Source organism: Gasterosteus aculeatus, chromosome 10 (genome assembly GCF_964276395.1).
Source record: "Gasterosteus aculeatus chromosome 10, fGasAcu3.hap1.1, whole genome shotgun sequence".
NCBI classification, from domain to species: domain Eukaryota; kingdom Metazoa; phylum Chordata; class Actinopteri; order Perciformes; family Gasterosteidae; genus Gasterosteus; species Gasterosteus aculeatus.
The window spans coordinates 17,516,551-17,530,525 of NC_135697.1; the positions used below are offsets into that span (position 1 = coordinate 17,516,551).

At 44.9% G+C, this 13,975-nt stretch overlaps 1 protein-coding gene and 1 gene segment (V, D, J or C); one reads left to right on the forward strand and one right to left on the reverse strand.

Annotated features, from left to right (window-relative positions):
* Window positions 1-703: 703 nt before the first annotated feature.
* Window positions 704-5,061, reverse strand: LOC120827002 (CD209 antigen-like protein D). Of its 2 annotated transcripts, XM_040189669.2 has the most exons (6): window positions 4,786-5,061; window positions 4,045-4,167; window positions 3,540-3,689; window positions 3,229-3,440; window positions 2,844-2,959; window positions 704-1,422 (listed from the first exon to the last, which is right to left on the reverse strand). In XM_040189669.2, exons 1-6 carry the CDS (start codon window positions 4,877-4,879, stop codon window positions 1,242-1,244), a joined length of 876 nt encoding a protein of 291 aa, XP_040045603.2. In that variant the 5' UTR covers window positions 4,880-5,061; the 3' UTR covers window positions 704-1,241. The 2 variants fall into 2 exon arrangements, with proteins under 2 accessions (XP_040045603.2, XP_040045604.2); XM_040189670.2 differs by lacking the exon at window positions 4,045-4,167 and having other exon boundaries at window positions 4,786-5,059.
* A 3,159-nt stretch (window positions 5,062-8,220) lies between these two features.
* LOC120827017 (Ig kappa-b4 chain C region-like) lies at window positions 8,221-9,975 on the forward strand. The segment is given in 3 exon segments: window positions 8,221-8,268; window positions 8,618-8,693; window positions 9,487-9,975. Coding segments are annotated over 3 exon segments (429 nt in total).
* Window positions 9,976-13,975: the final 4,000 nt, after the last annotated feature.

Here is a 13,975-nt window from a genome sequence, read left to right on the forward strand (position 1 = left end):
CTATCAAGTGAGGGTACTGTTGGCGGTGGAAACGCTCGCCAAATCATGGTTAACAGACCCGACCCGTACTGTGCCGTTCGGTGGTACGCTTTTTTCGTACTAAAACAGATGTCTATCTATCTATCCATCCATCCATCCATCCATCCATCCATCCATCCATCCATCCATCCATCCATCCATCTATCGTCCGTCCGTCCGTCCATCCATCCATCCATCCATCTATCGTCCGTCCGTCCGTCCGTCCATCCATCCATCCATCCATCCATCTATCGTCCGTCCGTCCGTCCATCCATCCATCCATCCATCTATCGTCCGTCCGTCCATCCATCCATCCATCTATCGTCCGGCCGTCCATCCATCCATCCATCCATCCATCCATCTATCTATCACTGTATATGTGCTGATGTCTTTCTTTCGGGCTGTAATCTCGGTTAATGAGCTGATAACGAGCTCAGGATGGAAGAATGAACACAAACCGCACACACAACACGTCTGCTACACAATCGGCCTCATGTGAAGTCCGTTGGGCAGAAGTTAGAGTTTAACCATTGTGTTGTTTTACTGTCCTTTTAAAAAAAAATACTTTAGTTTGATTTTGTTTGGCTGGAACATGTTTTTGTTGTGTTTTTTTTTACAAACGTTTAAAAAGATTCATTAATGGACAGAAGACGGAGGACAGTGAGTCAGATGGTTAACATCATTGTTCTGTTAATACTTCTGCTTTATTTTCAGTCGACAGTCGAAGCCATTTTACATTTTGTTTGCAAAAATTTGAAACACACGTCCCCCACATGTCCTCCACACGTCCCCCACACAACACGTCCCCCACATGTCTTCCACACGTCCTCCACACAACACGTCCCCCACACGTCCCCCACACAACACGTCCCCCACACGTCCCCCACACAACACGTCCCCCACATGTCCTCCACACGTCCCCCACACAACACGTCCCCCAAATGTCCTCCACACGTCCCCCACACAACACGTCCCCCACACAACACGTCCCCCACACGTCCTCCACACAACACGTCCCCCACACAACACGTCCTCCACACGTCCCCCACACGTCCCCCACACAACACGTGTTCCACACGTCCCCCACACAACACGTCCCCCACACAACACATCCCCCACATGTCCTCCACACAACACATCCTCCACACGTCCCCCCCGCGTCCTCCACACGTCCCACACACACTCCGCTCTTCTCGTTTCATTCATCTGGTCTGACGGCGTCCTCAGTGGGGGACGGCGGTGCTGGCGCCCCCGCCCATCTGTTTCTCACAGATGAAGGGGAGGTACATGCTGCACGGGGCGTCGTACCAGCTCCGGATCGCCACGCGCTCCATCACCTGCGTCTTCACGATGTAGCCGCAGTCCTCGTCGATGTGGTTGTTGGGCTCGCCCGCCTCCCAGAACCTGCACAGACAAAATCATCGCGGTCAGCAGTTTTGTTCGAGGCGGGACGGGTACAAAATGTGTCTTCTGCAGTTTGGATACAAACCGAAAAGTTTAAGGTTGAAGGGGTCAGAAGTGTCAGAGCAACAACAATATGAGGAAAGAATAAACAACGTGGCGCAGGGGTAGAGAGGGTTGGTGGTTCAAGTCCCGGCTGCCCCATGTCGAAGTGTTCCTGAGCAAGACACCTAACCCCTAATTGCTCCCCGGGCAAAAATGTAAAATGCCATGGGTTAAAAATGTAATGTAAGTCGCTTTGGAGAAAAGCGTCCTGTAAAAAAATGAAATAGAGAACACCTCAGCGGGAAAGGAGGAAGCGGAGGAACGCACGAGGCTACAGAGGAATGATGAATTGTTATTTTCAAATGAGGAAGAGAAATCAGATGGTTATTAGAAATCTGTTGAGTTGGCAGAAGATGGAAAGGAACAAAATACAGAACACAGCAGCGAGCGCTTTAGTGTTTTTTCAGTCTCGGACTCATTTGTATTCCATCAGAGGTCAGAGGTCAGGAGCGCCTGGCGTGAGGCTTCCCTCAGCGGTTTACCAGCGTGCACGAGGCCGCTCACAGCTACAGACACGATCCTGTGGAACACCTACTCAGATCAATGTCAATGATCACGAGCCCACTGAGATCTCTTCCAGTTCCTTTTGTGTCCGACCAGTAGGACAAAACATGAACCTACACTGACTGAACCAGGAGGAAGCAGGCCAGCTGTCCTCAGGCCCAGAGTGCTTTAAACGTGCACGTCTTCGGCCTCCTTCGGCATCGACAAGCCTTGAGCTGTCCAAAAATACTCATCCGTCCAATCCGACGATTCTGTCTTTGGAGGCCAGGAACATCACTTCCTCTTTTAATGACTCGCCTCCCTGAATGTTCTTCGCCTCTGGGATCCGTGTCCGGTGGAACAGGAAGTAGCGCGTTGAGGTTTGCACCTTTTCCTCGTCCACTTCACCCTCTTCTCTGCCAGGTCTGTGTTCATCAGCGTGCACGTGTGTGGAAACTTCTGTGTGTTGTAACTTTTGTATGTAATGCAGTGGTAGCTTCCTTTTTTTTACATCGTGCCGTGACTAACATGATCACATGTTATGTTTTTCGAGGACTTGGCGTGTAGGGAAAGCTGTATTTATTGTAATTGTTTATGTACGTTGAAAATAATAAAGACCCAAAAGCCGCCAAAGTTTCTACTTGAAGCTACGCCGCGTTTCGTACCAGGAAAAACTGGTAAAACAAACTCTCGATGGTTCTTTTGCTTCCCATCCGACCAAAAGAGTCGTTGGATGAACTCATTCGGCTAACGTTACATCTGAGTGGAACGTAGCAAAACTAAACGATACTACAACTCACTTTCGTCACTCGTTAGCAGTTAAGAAATGAACCTACCCTCCGACAAGCGGGGTGCCGTCCACCCATTTCCACTGATCCTCTGTGTGCTCGTCAGTGATCCCAAACCAGTACGAGTTCCAGTGGCCTCTGGGAAGAAGATCCCACAGGAACGTCTGAGAGGGAACACCAGACCAAGGGAACACTTACACCACTCGCAGACTGCTCAACCTACTTCATGAAACAAGCTTCATCACATTAGTCTGGAAAAACGTTGGTTACATCTGCTGAGATCAAAAAAGTGGGATTCAAGTCATATCTCATAAACAAGACTATCGGCTCAATCTCCATCTCCAAGTATGGTTGTTCTATCGGCCTTTGGAAACGTGTCCTGCCGGATGAAAGCCCTGATGTGCTGCCGCAGAACCGCCGAGTGGAACCGTACCTGCTCCTCCGCCGTGAGGATGATGGCCAGGTGAGCTCCTTGGCTCTCGCAGAACGACTTGCTCTCGGGCCAATCCCTGGAGGTCCTGGAGATGAAGTAACAGCTGTCGTTGAAGAGGCTCCAGTCCGGGGAGCAGACGGGCGGGGCCCTGGTCGGGGCCCTGGTCGGGGCCCTGGTCGGGGTCCTGGTCGGGGGTTTGATCGCCTCGGGGACTGATGAGGGAGAGATATTGAGACACCTCGGAGGCGGACTCGTGCACGGTTCTCCCTCCGTGACATTCTCGAGGATTGTACAGACATGGAGCCGACTACCTTTGGTGGCCGCCATGAGGTCCAGCTTGGCCTGGAGCTCCTCCTTCTCCTGCTGCAGCTTGCTGATGGTGGCGATCAGAGCCGACGTGTTTGCGTCCTTCATCTGCATCTCTGAGGTCCCTCCTGCGTCTCTCTGAGGTCCTTTCTTACCTGTGGAAAGTACTCAATGTACTGGTACTGCTTCCATTTTGTTCATCTCTTGAATTGTAAGATGTGATATCCCCCAAATTCTCAACTTTAGTCTTGCATGCAGATACAGAGAATACACCCCTTGAAGTTATTATTTCATTACCGAAACGATGGCCTCTTCCGACTATCATTTATTTAACTAAGTGACCAAACCTCTGAGAAGCTTTTTTTAAGTTTAGAACCTGCATGTTTTCTCTCTTTTTTACATCAGCTCTGCGTTTCCTCTTTCCCCACCGGGCCCCCGGCGTCCCCCGGGGCTCCTCGTTAAACGCGCTCCTCTAAAGCTTAAAACGGGTCCGAGGGGCGGCGTGCTCACTGGTGACGGCGATGATGGAGATCAGCAGCACGGCGCTCAGCGCAGCCAGGCAGATGGTGGCGAGGCGGTAGGGCCCGGGGCCGCCCGGTATGGGGGCCATTCTGACGCGGGGGGCCGGGTGAGCTGCAAGAGGCCGAAAAGGAATCGTTTATCGACCTCACGATCCAAGTGATCTGCACTGACGTCAGGACAAACCATCAACAGTCAAGACTTCAACATCTAATTCCTCACCTAAAGAAATACGCTTAACACGATCACGTGGCAGCACGTGTCAACAAATCTGTTGATTCAAGGATTCTGAAGGTTTTTGTTTAGTCAGAAACATTTGAATTGACTTCCACGATGTCTGGAGGTCGACTGCAGGTTGGTTCGGATGCGGCCTGGTTCCATTTGTCCACGAATCCCGATCCATTTTTTTCTGCCACCAATCAATGAAATGATTGAGAGCAAAGTGGAGATGCTGCCTTAAGCCCTCTGACCCGTCACCCGTCACTTAAATACCCATAAAGTAGCTTCAGCTACGGCCAATGCTAACAAACAAGCTCACTACTGGTACTTTGTGTCCTCTGACGTCCGATGGGATGTTTGCTCTGAGCGCACTTTGCACCTCTTTGTGAATAGATGGACGCTCGCGTGCGTCCGGCTTTGCACGCCAGTATTTTGAAGTAAGTCAACAAAAGAGACACAAATGAAAGAAAAACAATAAGCCGCTGTTACACAAATAACACTTTGAGTACTTACCGTGGAGTCCAACATCTGGCCTGCTGTTCACCTCGTCCTCTATGAGCTTGGAGTACATTCCCTCACAGGCCAGGGAGCCCCCGGGGGTCGACATCACGACAACAACAACAACAACAACAACAACAACAACAACACGTGTTTGCCGTTACAGCTTAGAGGAGGTGTGACAGGAGGAACAGAACTTGCAGGCGAGCTGCTCTCCTGGTTTCGCTCTCTGAGCCGCGCGGGGACTCAAGCTGCGGAGAACCGATCCAGATGTGGTCGGCTGTGATCTGTTTCAAAATAAAAGCCCCAGCTATTTGGAGTAAACATTCTGCGTTGAACTCCTCTATTTGATAAAATAGTGTAGTAGTATATATATTTGACTGAATTCAGAATATATCACATAAACAAATGGATGTATCGGTGTCTGCCTATGAACATATTTTACAAACAAAGAGTATTTATTGGAATAAAGCGCACGTGGAAACAACCAATTTATTTCTCCTCAAAACAAAAAACAAACACATATTATTATTTAAGAGACATGCAGTTCGTTTGCAGATTACCTGAAATAAAATCACGTGTATTGAACATAGTGAATAAACTCTACATTGTGCTCACACTCCCCATTGCCTGAACAAATGTCTTAAGAACAGCACGTGTCCTTTCCACACGCTGGGCTTTTATTCTGAAGGCGAAGCTGGGTGAATTGTGTGCATCACAGTTTGAGGTAAAGAAAACAGACCGCTGCGGTTCTCCAACAATTTAGAGGATTTACAGGAACGTGTGCGACGGTTTACGGTATTTTGTTGTGTTTGTTTCGCGTGGATCAATTATTGATTGATTGATTGATTGATTGATGATTATCAATCCGTCTGAACCCTGAACATGAAGCAATGCTGCTGTAGCTCCAGAAGATGTCGCCGTGATGTAATATATTACTGGAGCTGCCGCTTGGTGCGGACAGGACTAAAGGCCGCTGCGTCTTCACGTCGACGCACTGGTTTCACTTCCTGGTTGTAAAGTCTTGCAGAGCGATTCACCTCCAGAACAACAGGTGGAGTCACGTGTTTTGTTGAAGACGACCTGGAGAGTCACGTCTTTGTGTGTGGAAGTCGCTGGTTGCTTTATTTATTGATCATAGACTTTATTGCCCCGTGCATCCACACTGCTGCTTTTCATCACGGACACATTTGTCCCGTATTTTCCTCCACGACTTTGTTCCCCTCGTTTGTGGAGATCTGCCTCCATGAATCAGAGGCCATCCGGCGTCCTTATAGTCCGCCAATGACGGCTTGTACAAGCGCTCATGTTTAAAAGCTCTTCAATCTGATCCGTTCTCTCGTAAACGTTCTTCCTTTTAATAACGGCCGTATTGTGCTGTGAAAACGGAGACGTGAGACTCTAAAGGACGTAGTCAGAGACCAATCACAGCCTGCTGCTGCAGGAGGCTGCGTCGCTTTACACGCTGGTCTAGAAAAATGGGTCGACGCACGCAAGGAGGCGTGAAAAGACACGCAAGGGAGACGCAAGGGACACGTCTGCGTGTCCTCGCGTCTCTCTGGAAACGCAGAAGCATAAACTAGGCTCCACATGGTCGATAGGGAGAAACTTCACAGACCATAAAGGTTCTTTCACAGTTACTGGAATCACAGCATCGTTTCTGTTCCCTTTCTCACTTGCACATCTGTACGGACTCTTTGAGAGCTTTACCTCAGTAACCAGAGATATATTAATAATAAAACCTCTCAGGAATGACCCTGACACGTTTCATGTGCATTTCAGGCAAGTTTAAATAATGTTCAAGAAAATAAATATATACCATTCATTAGAATGTATATACATTTGTGGTTTAATTGATCACATGCTATAATATGTGTGGTGACACTGCGTCCGATGATGGAGGAGGATACAAAATTATAAATATATCAAATAAAGTAACCCAAGCACTGTTACTTACTCAGAAGATACCAGAATGAATAACTATAATACAAATAGGTGCAGTGAGGCCTTGGTGAGACTTCAGGGAGGCTCAGGTTGAAGATTTCATCCTCATCATCATCAAATCATCCAGATGTTTAGCAGATGTGGGAGAAACCAGAAAACATTAAGTCAAGATCTATGTTTTTAAATGATCCATCCTATGTTCTATTAAAGCAGTAGATCATTGTTCCAATGCATCACTTGAGCTTGTAGAACGTCCCTGTGGTCCTCCTGAGCAGCTAATGATGAGACCAGAACACAAACACAAACCCATTAGACAGACGTAAAGTATGATTAGCGCAGTGTGTTGTGATTGCATGAGACCTGAGCAGGAGTGAACATATTAATATAAAAGGATATGAATATATCAGGAATCAGGAAACATTTATTGCCCAAATATGTCAAACATACAAGGAATTTGTCTTGGCGGTGGGTGCGTGACAGTAGACAATGTAACAAGACAGCAGTGCACAAGTAATAAAATGAAGTAAAATGCTAATGCAATATAGCGTCAAAAGAGATTTGAATTCCATCAAGATCATTTTTGTCCTTAGTGGTTACAGTAATAATAGTGAAACACTGAAAGCTCTTGATGAACGTGTACATTGTGTGTGTGTGTGTGTGTGTGTGTGTGTGTGTGTGTGTGTGTGTGTGTGTGTGTGTGTGTGTGTCTCCAGTGAAGTGCGTCAGTCAGTTCAGTTTCTGTTCCTTCTGACTGAAGGAGGTTTTTGTACGACTCTTTTTCACTGTGTGAACATATGCTGACTGTTGATGTAATGAAAACTCTGACAGTAGTAATGTGCTGCATCTTCAGCTGTGACTCCACTGATGCTCAGAGTGAAGGAAGATCCTGATCCACTGCCTGTAAAACGACCTGGAGTCCCTGATGCTCGAGTGGTAGCATCATAAATCAGCAGCTTAGGAGCTCCTCCGTCTCTCTGTTGGTACCAGGCTAAATAATTAGAGCTATAAACACTCTGACTGGTTGTACATGAGATGGAGACGGAGCCTCCAGCAGCAGAGCTCACTGCTCCAGGCTGAGTCACTGTGACCTGGCCTCTGGACTCTGAGGACACGGAGACAAAGACATAAAGCAGCGTCATGGTCGTGTCTCCTTCATTTCAGAGGGACGCACGTCCACAGAGGAGAGGACTTTGGTCCTCTGGACTTTACCTGTGAAGCAGAGGAGAGTCCAGACGAGGACGCAGATCAGAGTCATGTTTGTGATGAGGAGGATCTCTGTGTCTTCTGCTGTGATGAAGGACAGCTGTCCTCCAGGGTCCAACTCTCAGGACTATAAGGTCTCCCAGAGCACTGGAGCATGTGCTGCTGATGCAAAGTGTCTCTATGGAAATGCCGTGCCTGACTCCTCTGATGACGCTGGTGATCAATGGATCAATCAGCTGATCGCTCCATTGATCAGGAATGTGTCAGTGCTCGTTAACGAGTCTTTGATGCCGTTTGATGGAAAACTTTTCTTCCCGAATGTTTTATAAGATCCCCAAAATTTACTACAATGTAAATTAAGATCACAATGAGACAAAATTCATCAAAATGGATATTTTTTCATTCTTATAGCGCACAATAAATATACATTTATGATCATTTTCACTTTTTTGGATATTGGAAATGTGTAAAGAAACACTAAAATATTAATATACATTTTTGTAAAATGTTCTTTAGTAAGAATTTATTTGTTTTTTATTAATTAAATATCACTCACAGATGTCAAACATTCATCAAATAACCGGTTGAATACACATTTACTTTGTGTTGATCAGTTTGATGGGTCGAGGTCTTGTACACACTGAATGTGTGTAGTGTGTTTGTGTGTCTGTCACAGAGTCGTGTGTCTCTACTCTCACAGGTTTTTGTACGGCGGTTCGATGCCTTCGTGTCACTGTGGTGGACGTTTGGTGGAGGAACCAGACTGAGCGTTGGAAGTAAGTCAAACCTTTAATAATCTCATTGTTTCTGACTATAATGTGTTATATTTATATTTATATTCAACAGGCAAAACAGAAAATAGATGCTTTTATATATTTATGTATGTTTTTCAGATATTTTGCAATCAGAGAGAAACTTTCCATCAGTGAACTTTAAAACGTTATTTGTATGAAAAATCAAAGTAAAACAATCTGTTTCTTTATTTAAAGCTCTTTCTGATTTCATGCCATAGTTTCTCCTCCTTTATACATTTATATTAGAGAAGCTCTACTAAACGTTTTGTTACAAACTCCTTTCAACTTATAACGTGTAAAAAACATGAACCTCGAGAAAAATATCAGAATGTTGGTTTTTGTGATTCGATTATTTGAATAAATGTTTACGGACGAGTTAACGATCGACTTCATTCTCTCAAACGTCTTGAACTTTAAAACCATATTTTAAAATTTTGCCTGAAATCCACATGAAGAAAGTTTGATTGCTGTTGGTTTATTTTCTCTATTAATTCACGCTTGAAGTCATTATTTTAGACCAACGTTTTTGGACAGTTTTAACATTTGTCCTCATGTGGACGTTTCTTCTGTGGTTTCATGTCCTCCTGTCTGAGGATTGTCTCTGTGCTGATGTGCATGAGAGGCTTCTTGAAGGGAAGTGAAACATGGTGTGAGTGAGTGACTGCTGGAGCAGAAGAAACATCTGGCAGAAACTCCTCAAAGGACTGAATCGGCCCTCTCACAGTGAAGGGGTCCCATGTCTGGTGCTTGATTGACAGCTGATCGTGTCTCCTAGGTGATGTCCGTCCCACCCTGACGGTGCTGCCCCCCTCCAGGGAGGAGCTGCAGCAGGGGACGGCCACGCTGGTGTGCCTGGCCGACAAGGGCTTCCCCTCCGACTGGAGTCTGGCCTGGAAGGTGGACGGCAGCAGCAGCAGCTGGGAGGAGAGCAGGAGCCCCGGGGTGCTGGGGGGGGGCGCCCTCTACAGCTGGAGCAGCACCCTGAGGCTCCCTGCAAACCAGTGGGCCAAGGTGGGCTCCGTGACCTGTGAGGCCACCCAGGGCTCCCAGACTGCGCTCTCAGAGACGCTGAGGAGAGACCAGTGTTCCCAGTGAGCTGAGCCACTGGGGCTCTGATACTGGTTCACTCTCATACTGGTTCAGTCTGCCTGTAACTCTACATTTTATGTTAATTTCTTGCTTTAATCACTGTCTAAGTTCCTGTTTCATTCAATAAGTTCTGTTCTTTTATTTTGTTCAACACAATAAATAACATTTCATCAAATTCATTGTCATCAGTATGTTATTGTAAAGTAGAGGAAACCCTCTCTAGTTCCAATAAATGCAGAAAAAGTTCTCAACTCAGTCTTTACATTTTCTATTATTGGAAACTGCAAGAAATACTAAAATATTAGGATTGTTATTGTAAAGTAAACAGTTGTTTCTCTTTCTTTGGTTGCAATACATCTAGAAACAGTTAACTCAACTGAGTCTTGAGATATTATAATTATTGGAAATGTGTAATGAACTTAACTGAATGTGACCCAGATTTGATCAAAGTATTGTCATACTTCATTTCACCTTTAACTGAAAAAAAATACTTTAGTCGGGTTGTCGTGGCGCAGGGGTCAGAGAAGGTGTCCTGGGAAGCACAAGGTTGGTGGTTTGAGTCCTGCCCCATGTTCCATGTCAAAGTGTCCCTGAGCAAGACACCTAACCCCTAATTGCTCCCCAGGCAAAAATGTGAAAAAGCCTTGGGTTTAAAGTATAATGTAAGTCGCTTTGGATAAAAGCGTCTGCCAAATGACCTGTAGTGTAAAAGGCTGATTTTTAAAATGTATTAAGAAAAACCCTTTAACAGAATCTACATCACTAATAGGGTCCGTCAGTTATTGTTTCTAGTCAAAATAACCTTAATTGAACAACAAAGTCTGAGATATGTTAAGTAAATTGGATTGTAAAGTAGGATATCTTCATTATTTTTTATCACAGTATTAATAAAGTTCATTTGAATTAGCACATTTCAACAACAAGGCAGTTCAAAGGGCTTCACATTAAAGCGTGTAGTGTAGTTTTAGACTCTAAATAGTGAAATTCAGTAATAATAATATGCAGAGATGCAGTAAATGGATCAACATCCCTATCGGGTTCAATTATAAGCTGCAGCCAACAGAAACGTCTTCAGTCTTAATTTGAAGCCGCTGAGAGTCTCAGCATACCTGCAGCTTTCTGGGAGTTTGTTCCAGATGTGGAGCAGAAGAAGTGAAGCTGGTTCTCCATGTTTGGTTGTGACTCTGGGAACAGAGAGCAGAGCCAGAGGACCTGGGGGGTCGGGATGGTTCGTAAGGTGGCAGCAGGTCACACGTGTGTTTTGGCCCTGAACCGCTCAGTGACAAGTTATTAAAATCCTGTTGAAGCCTCTAATCCTTGATATATTCTTGAGGTGACAGTAGGGATCATAGTAGATGTGTGTGTCGTCTGCATAATAACGAATACACACTTTGTTTCTTTGCATAATGTGAGCAGGTGGAAGCATGTAGATGTTGAACAGGAGAGGCCCCAGGAAGGGGAACACCTCATGTGTTTTACTCCGCTGTGATGTGTAATTATCTACAGACACAAAGTGCTCGCGGTTCTTCAAGTAGGATTCAAACCAGCGTCGTGTGACTCTTAAGCCTAGTTTATGCTTCTGTGTTTTTAGAGAGACGCAAGGACACGCAGACGCAAGAGCCCCTTGCGTGTCTCTTGCGTGTCTTTTCACACCTTTACAAATGTCCTTTATGAAAAGCAGCTGTGCCGATTCACGGGGCAATAAAGTCTATGATAAATAAATAAACCAACCAACTGGAGGTGAATCGCTCTGCAACACACGCAAGACTTTTAGAACCATGAAGTGAAACGAGTGCGTCGACACGACGTAAAGACGCGTTGACTATGTCTTTTTTCAATCACTGTCCAAGTTCCTGTTTCATTTATTAAGTTCTGTTCACTTTTATTATTTCAACACAATAAAAACTTTTCATTAAATTCTTTGTCATTCAGTATATTCATTGTAAAGTTAACAGATGTTTCTCTCTCTCTAGTTCCAATAAATCTAGAAACAATTAACTCGAATGAGTCTTGAGATTTCAAAATTATTTAATATGTATAAAGAAATCCTATAATATTTTTTTCCTAAGACATTTTTGATGTTTGATGAATAAACTCTCTGATAAGAATCAATGTAACTGAATTTGACCCAGATATGATCAGAGTATTGTTATACTTTATAAAGGTTTTCATGATGCTTTTGTGACATCATTAACTGAAAAAATAATCTTTTAATAAAGCTGTGTTTTTAACAAATGTTTCTAAGAAAATCCCATTAACAGTATCTACATCACTAATAAGGTCTGTCAGTTGTAGTATCTAGTCAAATGAATCTTAATTGAACTACAAAGTTTGAGAAGTTTTAATCAAATTGGAAAAGAGCTTCACATTAAAGCATTAAAAGCATCATGAGTGAAGAACATTGATTTGAACATTTATTACTAAAGCAATAAACAAGCTTTAATCTGATCAAACATTACAGTGTAGTTTGAGACTCTAAATAGTAAAATACAGTAATAATATGCAGAGATGCAGTAAATGGATCAACATCCCTGTCTGGTTCAATTAAAAGCTGCAGCCAACAGAAACGTCTTCAGTCTTAATTTGAAGCCACTGAGAGTCTCAGCAGACCTGCAGCTTTCTGGGAGTTTGTTCCAGATGTGGAGCAGAACAAGTGAAGCCTCTTCTCCATGTTTGTTTGTGACTCTGGGAACAGAGAGCAGAGCCAGAAGACCTGGGGGGTCGGGATGGTTCGTAACGTGGCAACAGGTCACGCGTGTGTTTTAGCCCTGAACCGCTCAGTGACAAGTTATTAAAATCCTGTTGAAGCCTCTAATCCTTGATATATTCTTCAGGTGACAGTAGGGATCATAGTAGATGTGTGTGTCGTCTGCATAATAACGAATACACACTTTGTTTCTTTGCATAATGTGAGCAGGTGAAAGCATGTAGATGTTGAACAGGAGAGGCCCCAGGAAGGAACCTTGGGGAACACCTCATGTGTTTTACTCCGCTGTGATGTGTAATTATCTACAGACACAAAGTGCTCGCGGTTCTTCAAGTAGGATTCAAACCAGCGTCGTGTGACTCTTAAGCCTAGTTTATGCTTCTGTGTTTTCAGAGAGACGCAAGGACACGCAGACGCAAGAGCCCCTTGCGTGTCCCTTGCGTGTCTTTTCACACCTCCTTGCGTGCGTCGACCCATTTTTCTAGACTTTTCTCAAAATCTACGCAGCCTCCTGCAGCCCGCAAGGCTGTGATTGGTCTGCTGACTACGTCCTTTACGGAGTCTCACATCTACGTTTTCACAGCACAATACGGCCGTTATTTAAACAAAGACTGTTTACGAGAGAACGGATCAGATTGAAGAGCTTTTGTGGGAAGAAATGCGTATATATGACCGCTTCTACAAGCCGTCATTGGCGGACTAAGAGGACGCCGGATGGCCTCTGATTCATGGAGGGAGATCTCCACAAACGAGGGGAACAAAGTTGTGGAGGAAAATACGGGACAAATGTGTCCTTTATGAAAAGCAGCAATAAAGTCTGTGATAAATAAATAAACCAACCAACTGGAGGTGAATCGCTCTGCAACACACGCAAGACTTTTAGAACCATGAAGTGAAACGAGTGCGTCGACATGACATAAAGACGCAAACGCAGAAACATGCGCCGGCCTTTAGTCCGTCTCGTAATGTGTCACCGTTGACCTTGTTGAACGCCGCACTGAGTTCCAGTAATACTAAGACTGTTATAAAAGCAGTGAGATCCAAATAAAACACCAATCACACCAATCACACCAATAATTAAATAGGAATTTAGGAGCCACATTTAAGTTCATGTCAATGTATTAAAATAACTTATTTTTGTTCTCTTTCTTTGTGTTAAAAGCAAAGTGTGCCTCCTACAGGGGAGGCGGGCGCTCTTATAAGTTGGTGCGAATGGCGCATAGTTGGGGGAGAAACGGGTTACGGCAGATACCGTCTTTGACTCGGCCTCAGCCCTGTGACTACACTTGATGGTGATTGGCATCGTAAGGCATCCAAACCATTACAACTCAATTGTTGTAATCTGTTCAGAGGCAAAGCCGCGAGTCAGACGTCTGGTCCCGATCTCCCGCCGTGGTTAAAGCGATAGGACGCATGAATAGGGGCCAAAGAGAGCGAGTTTTAGCCGCAACGGGAATCACTCAAAAAT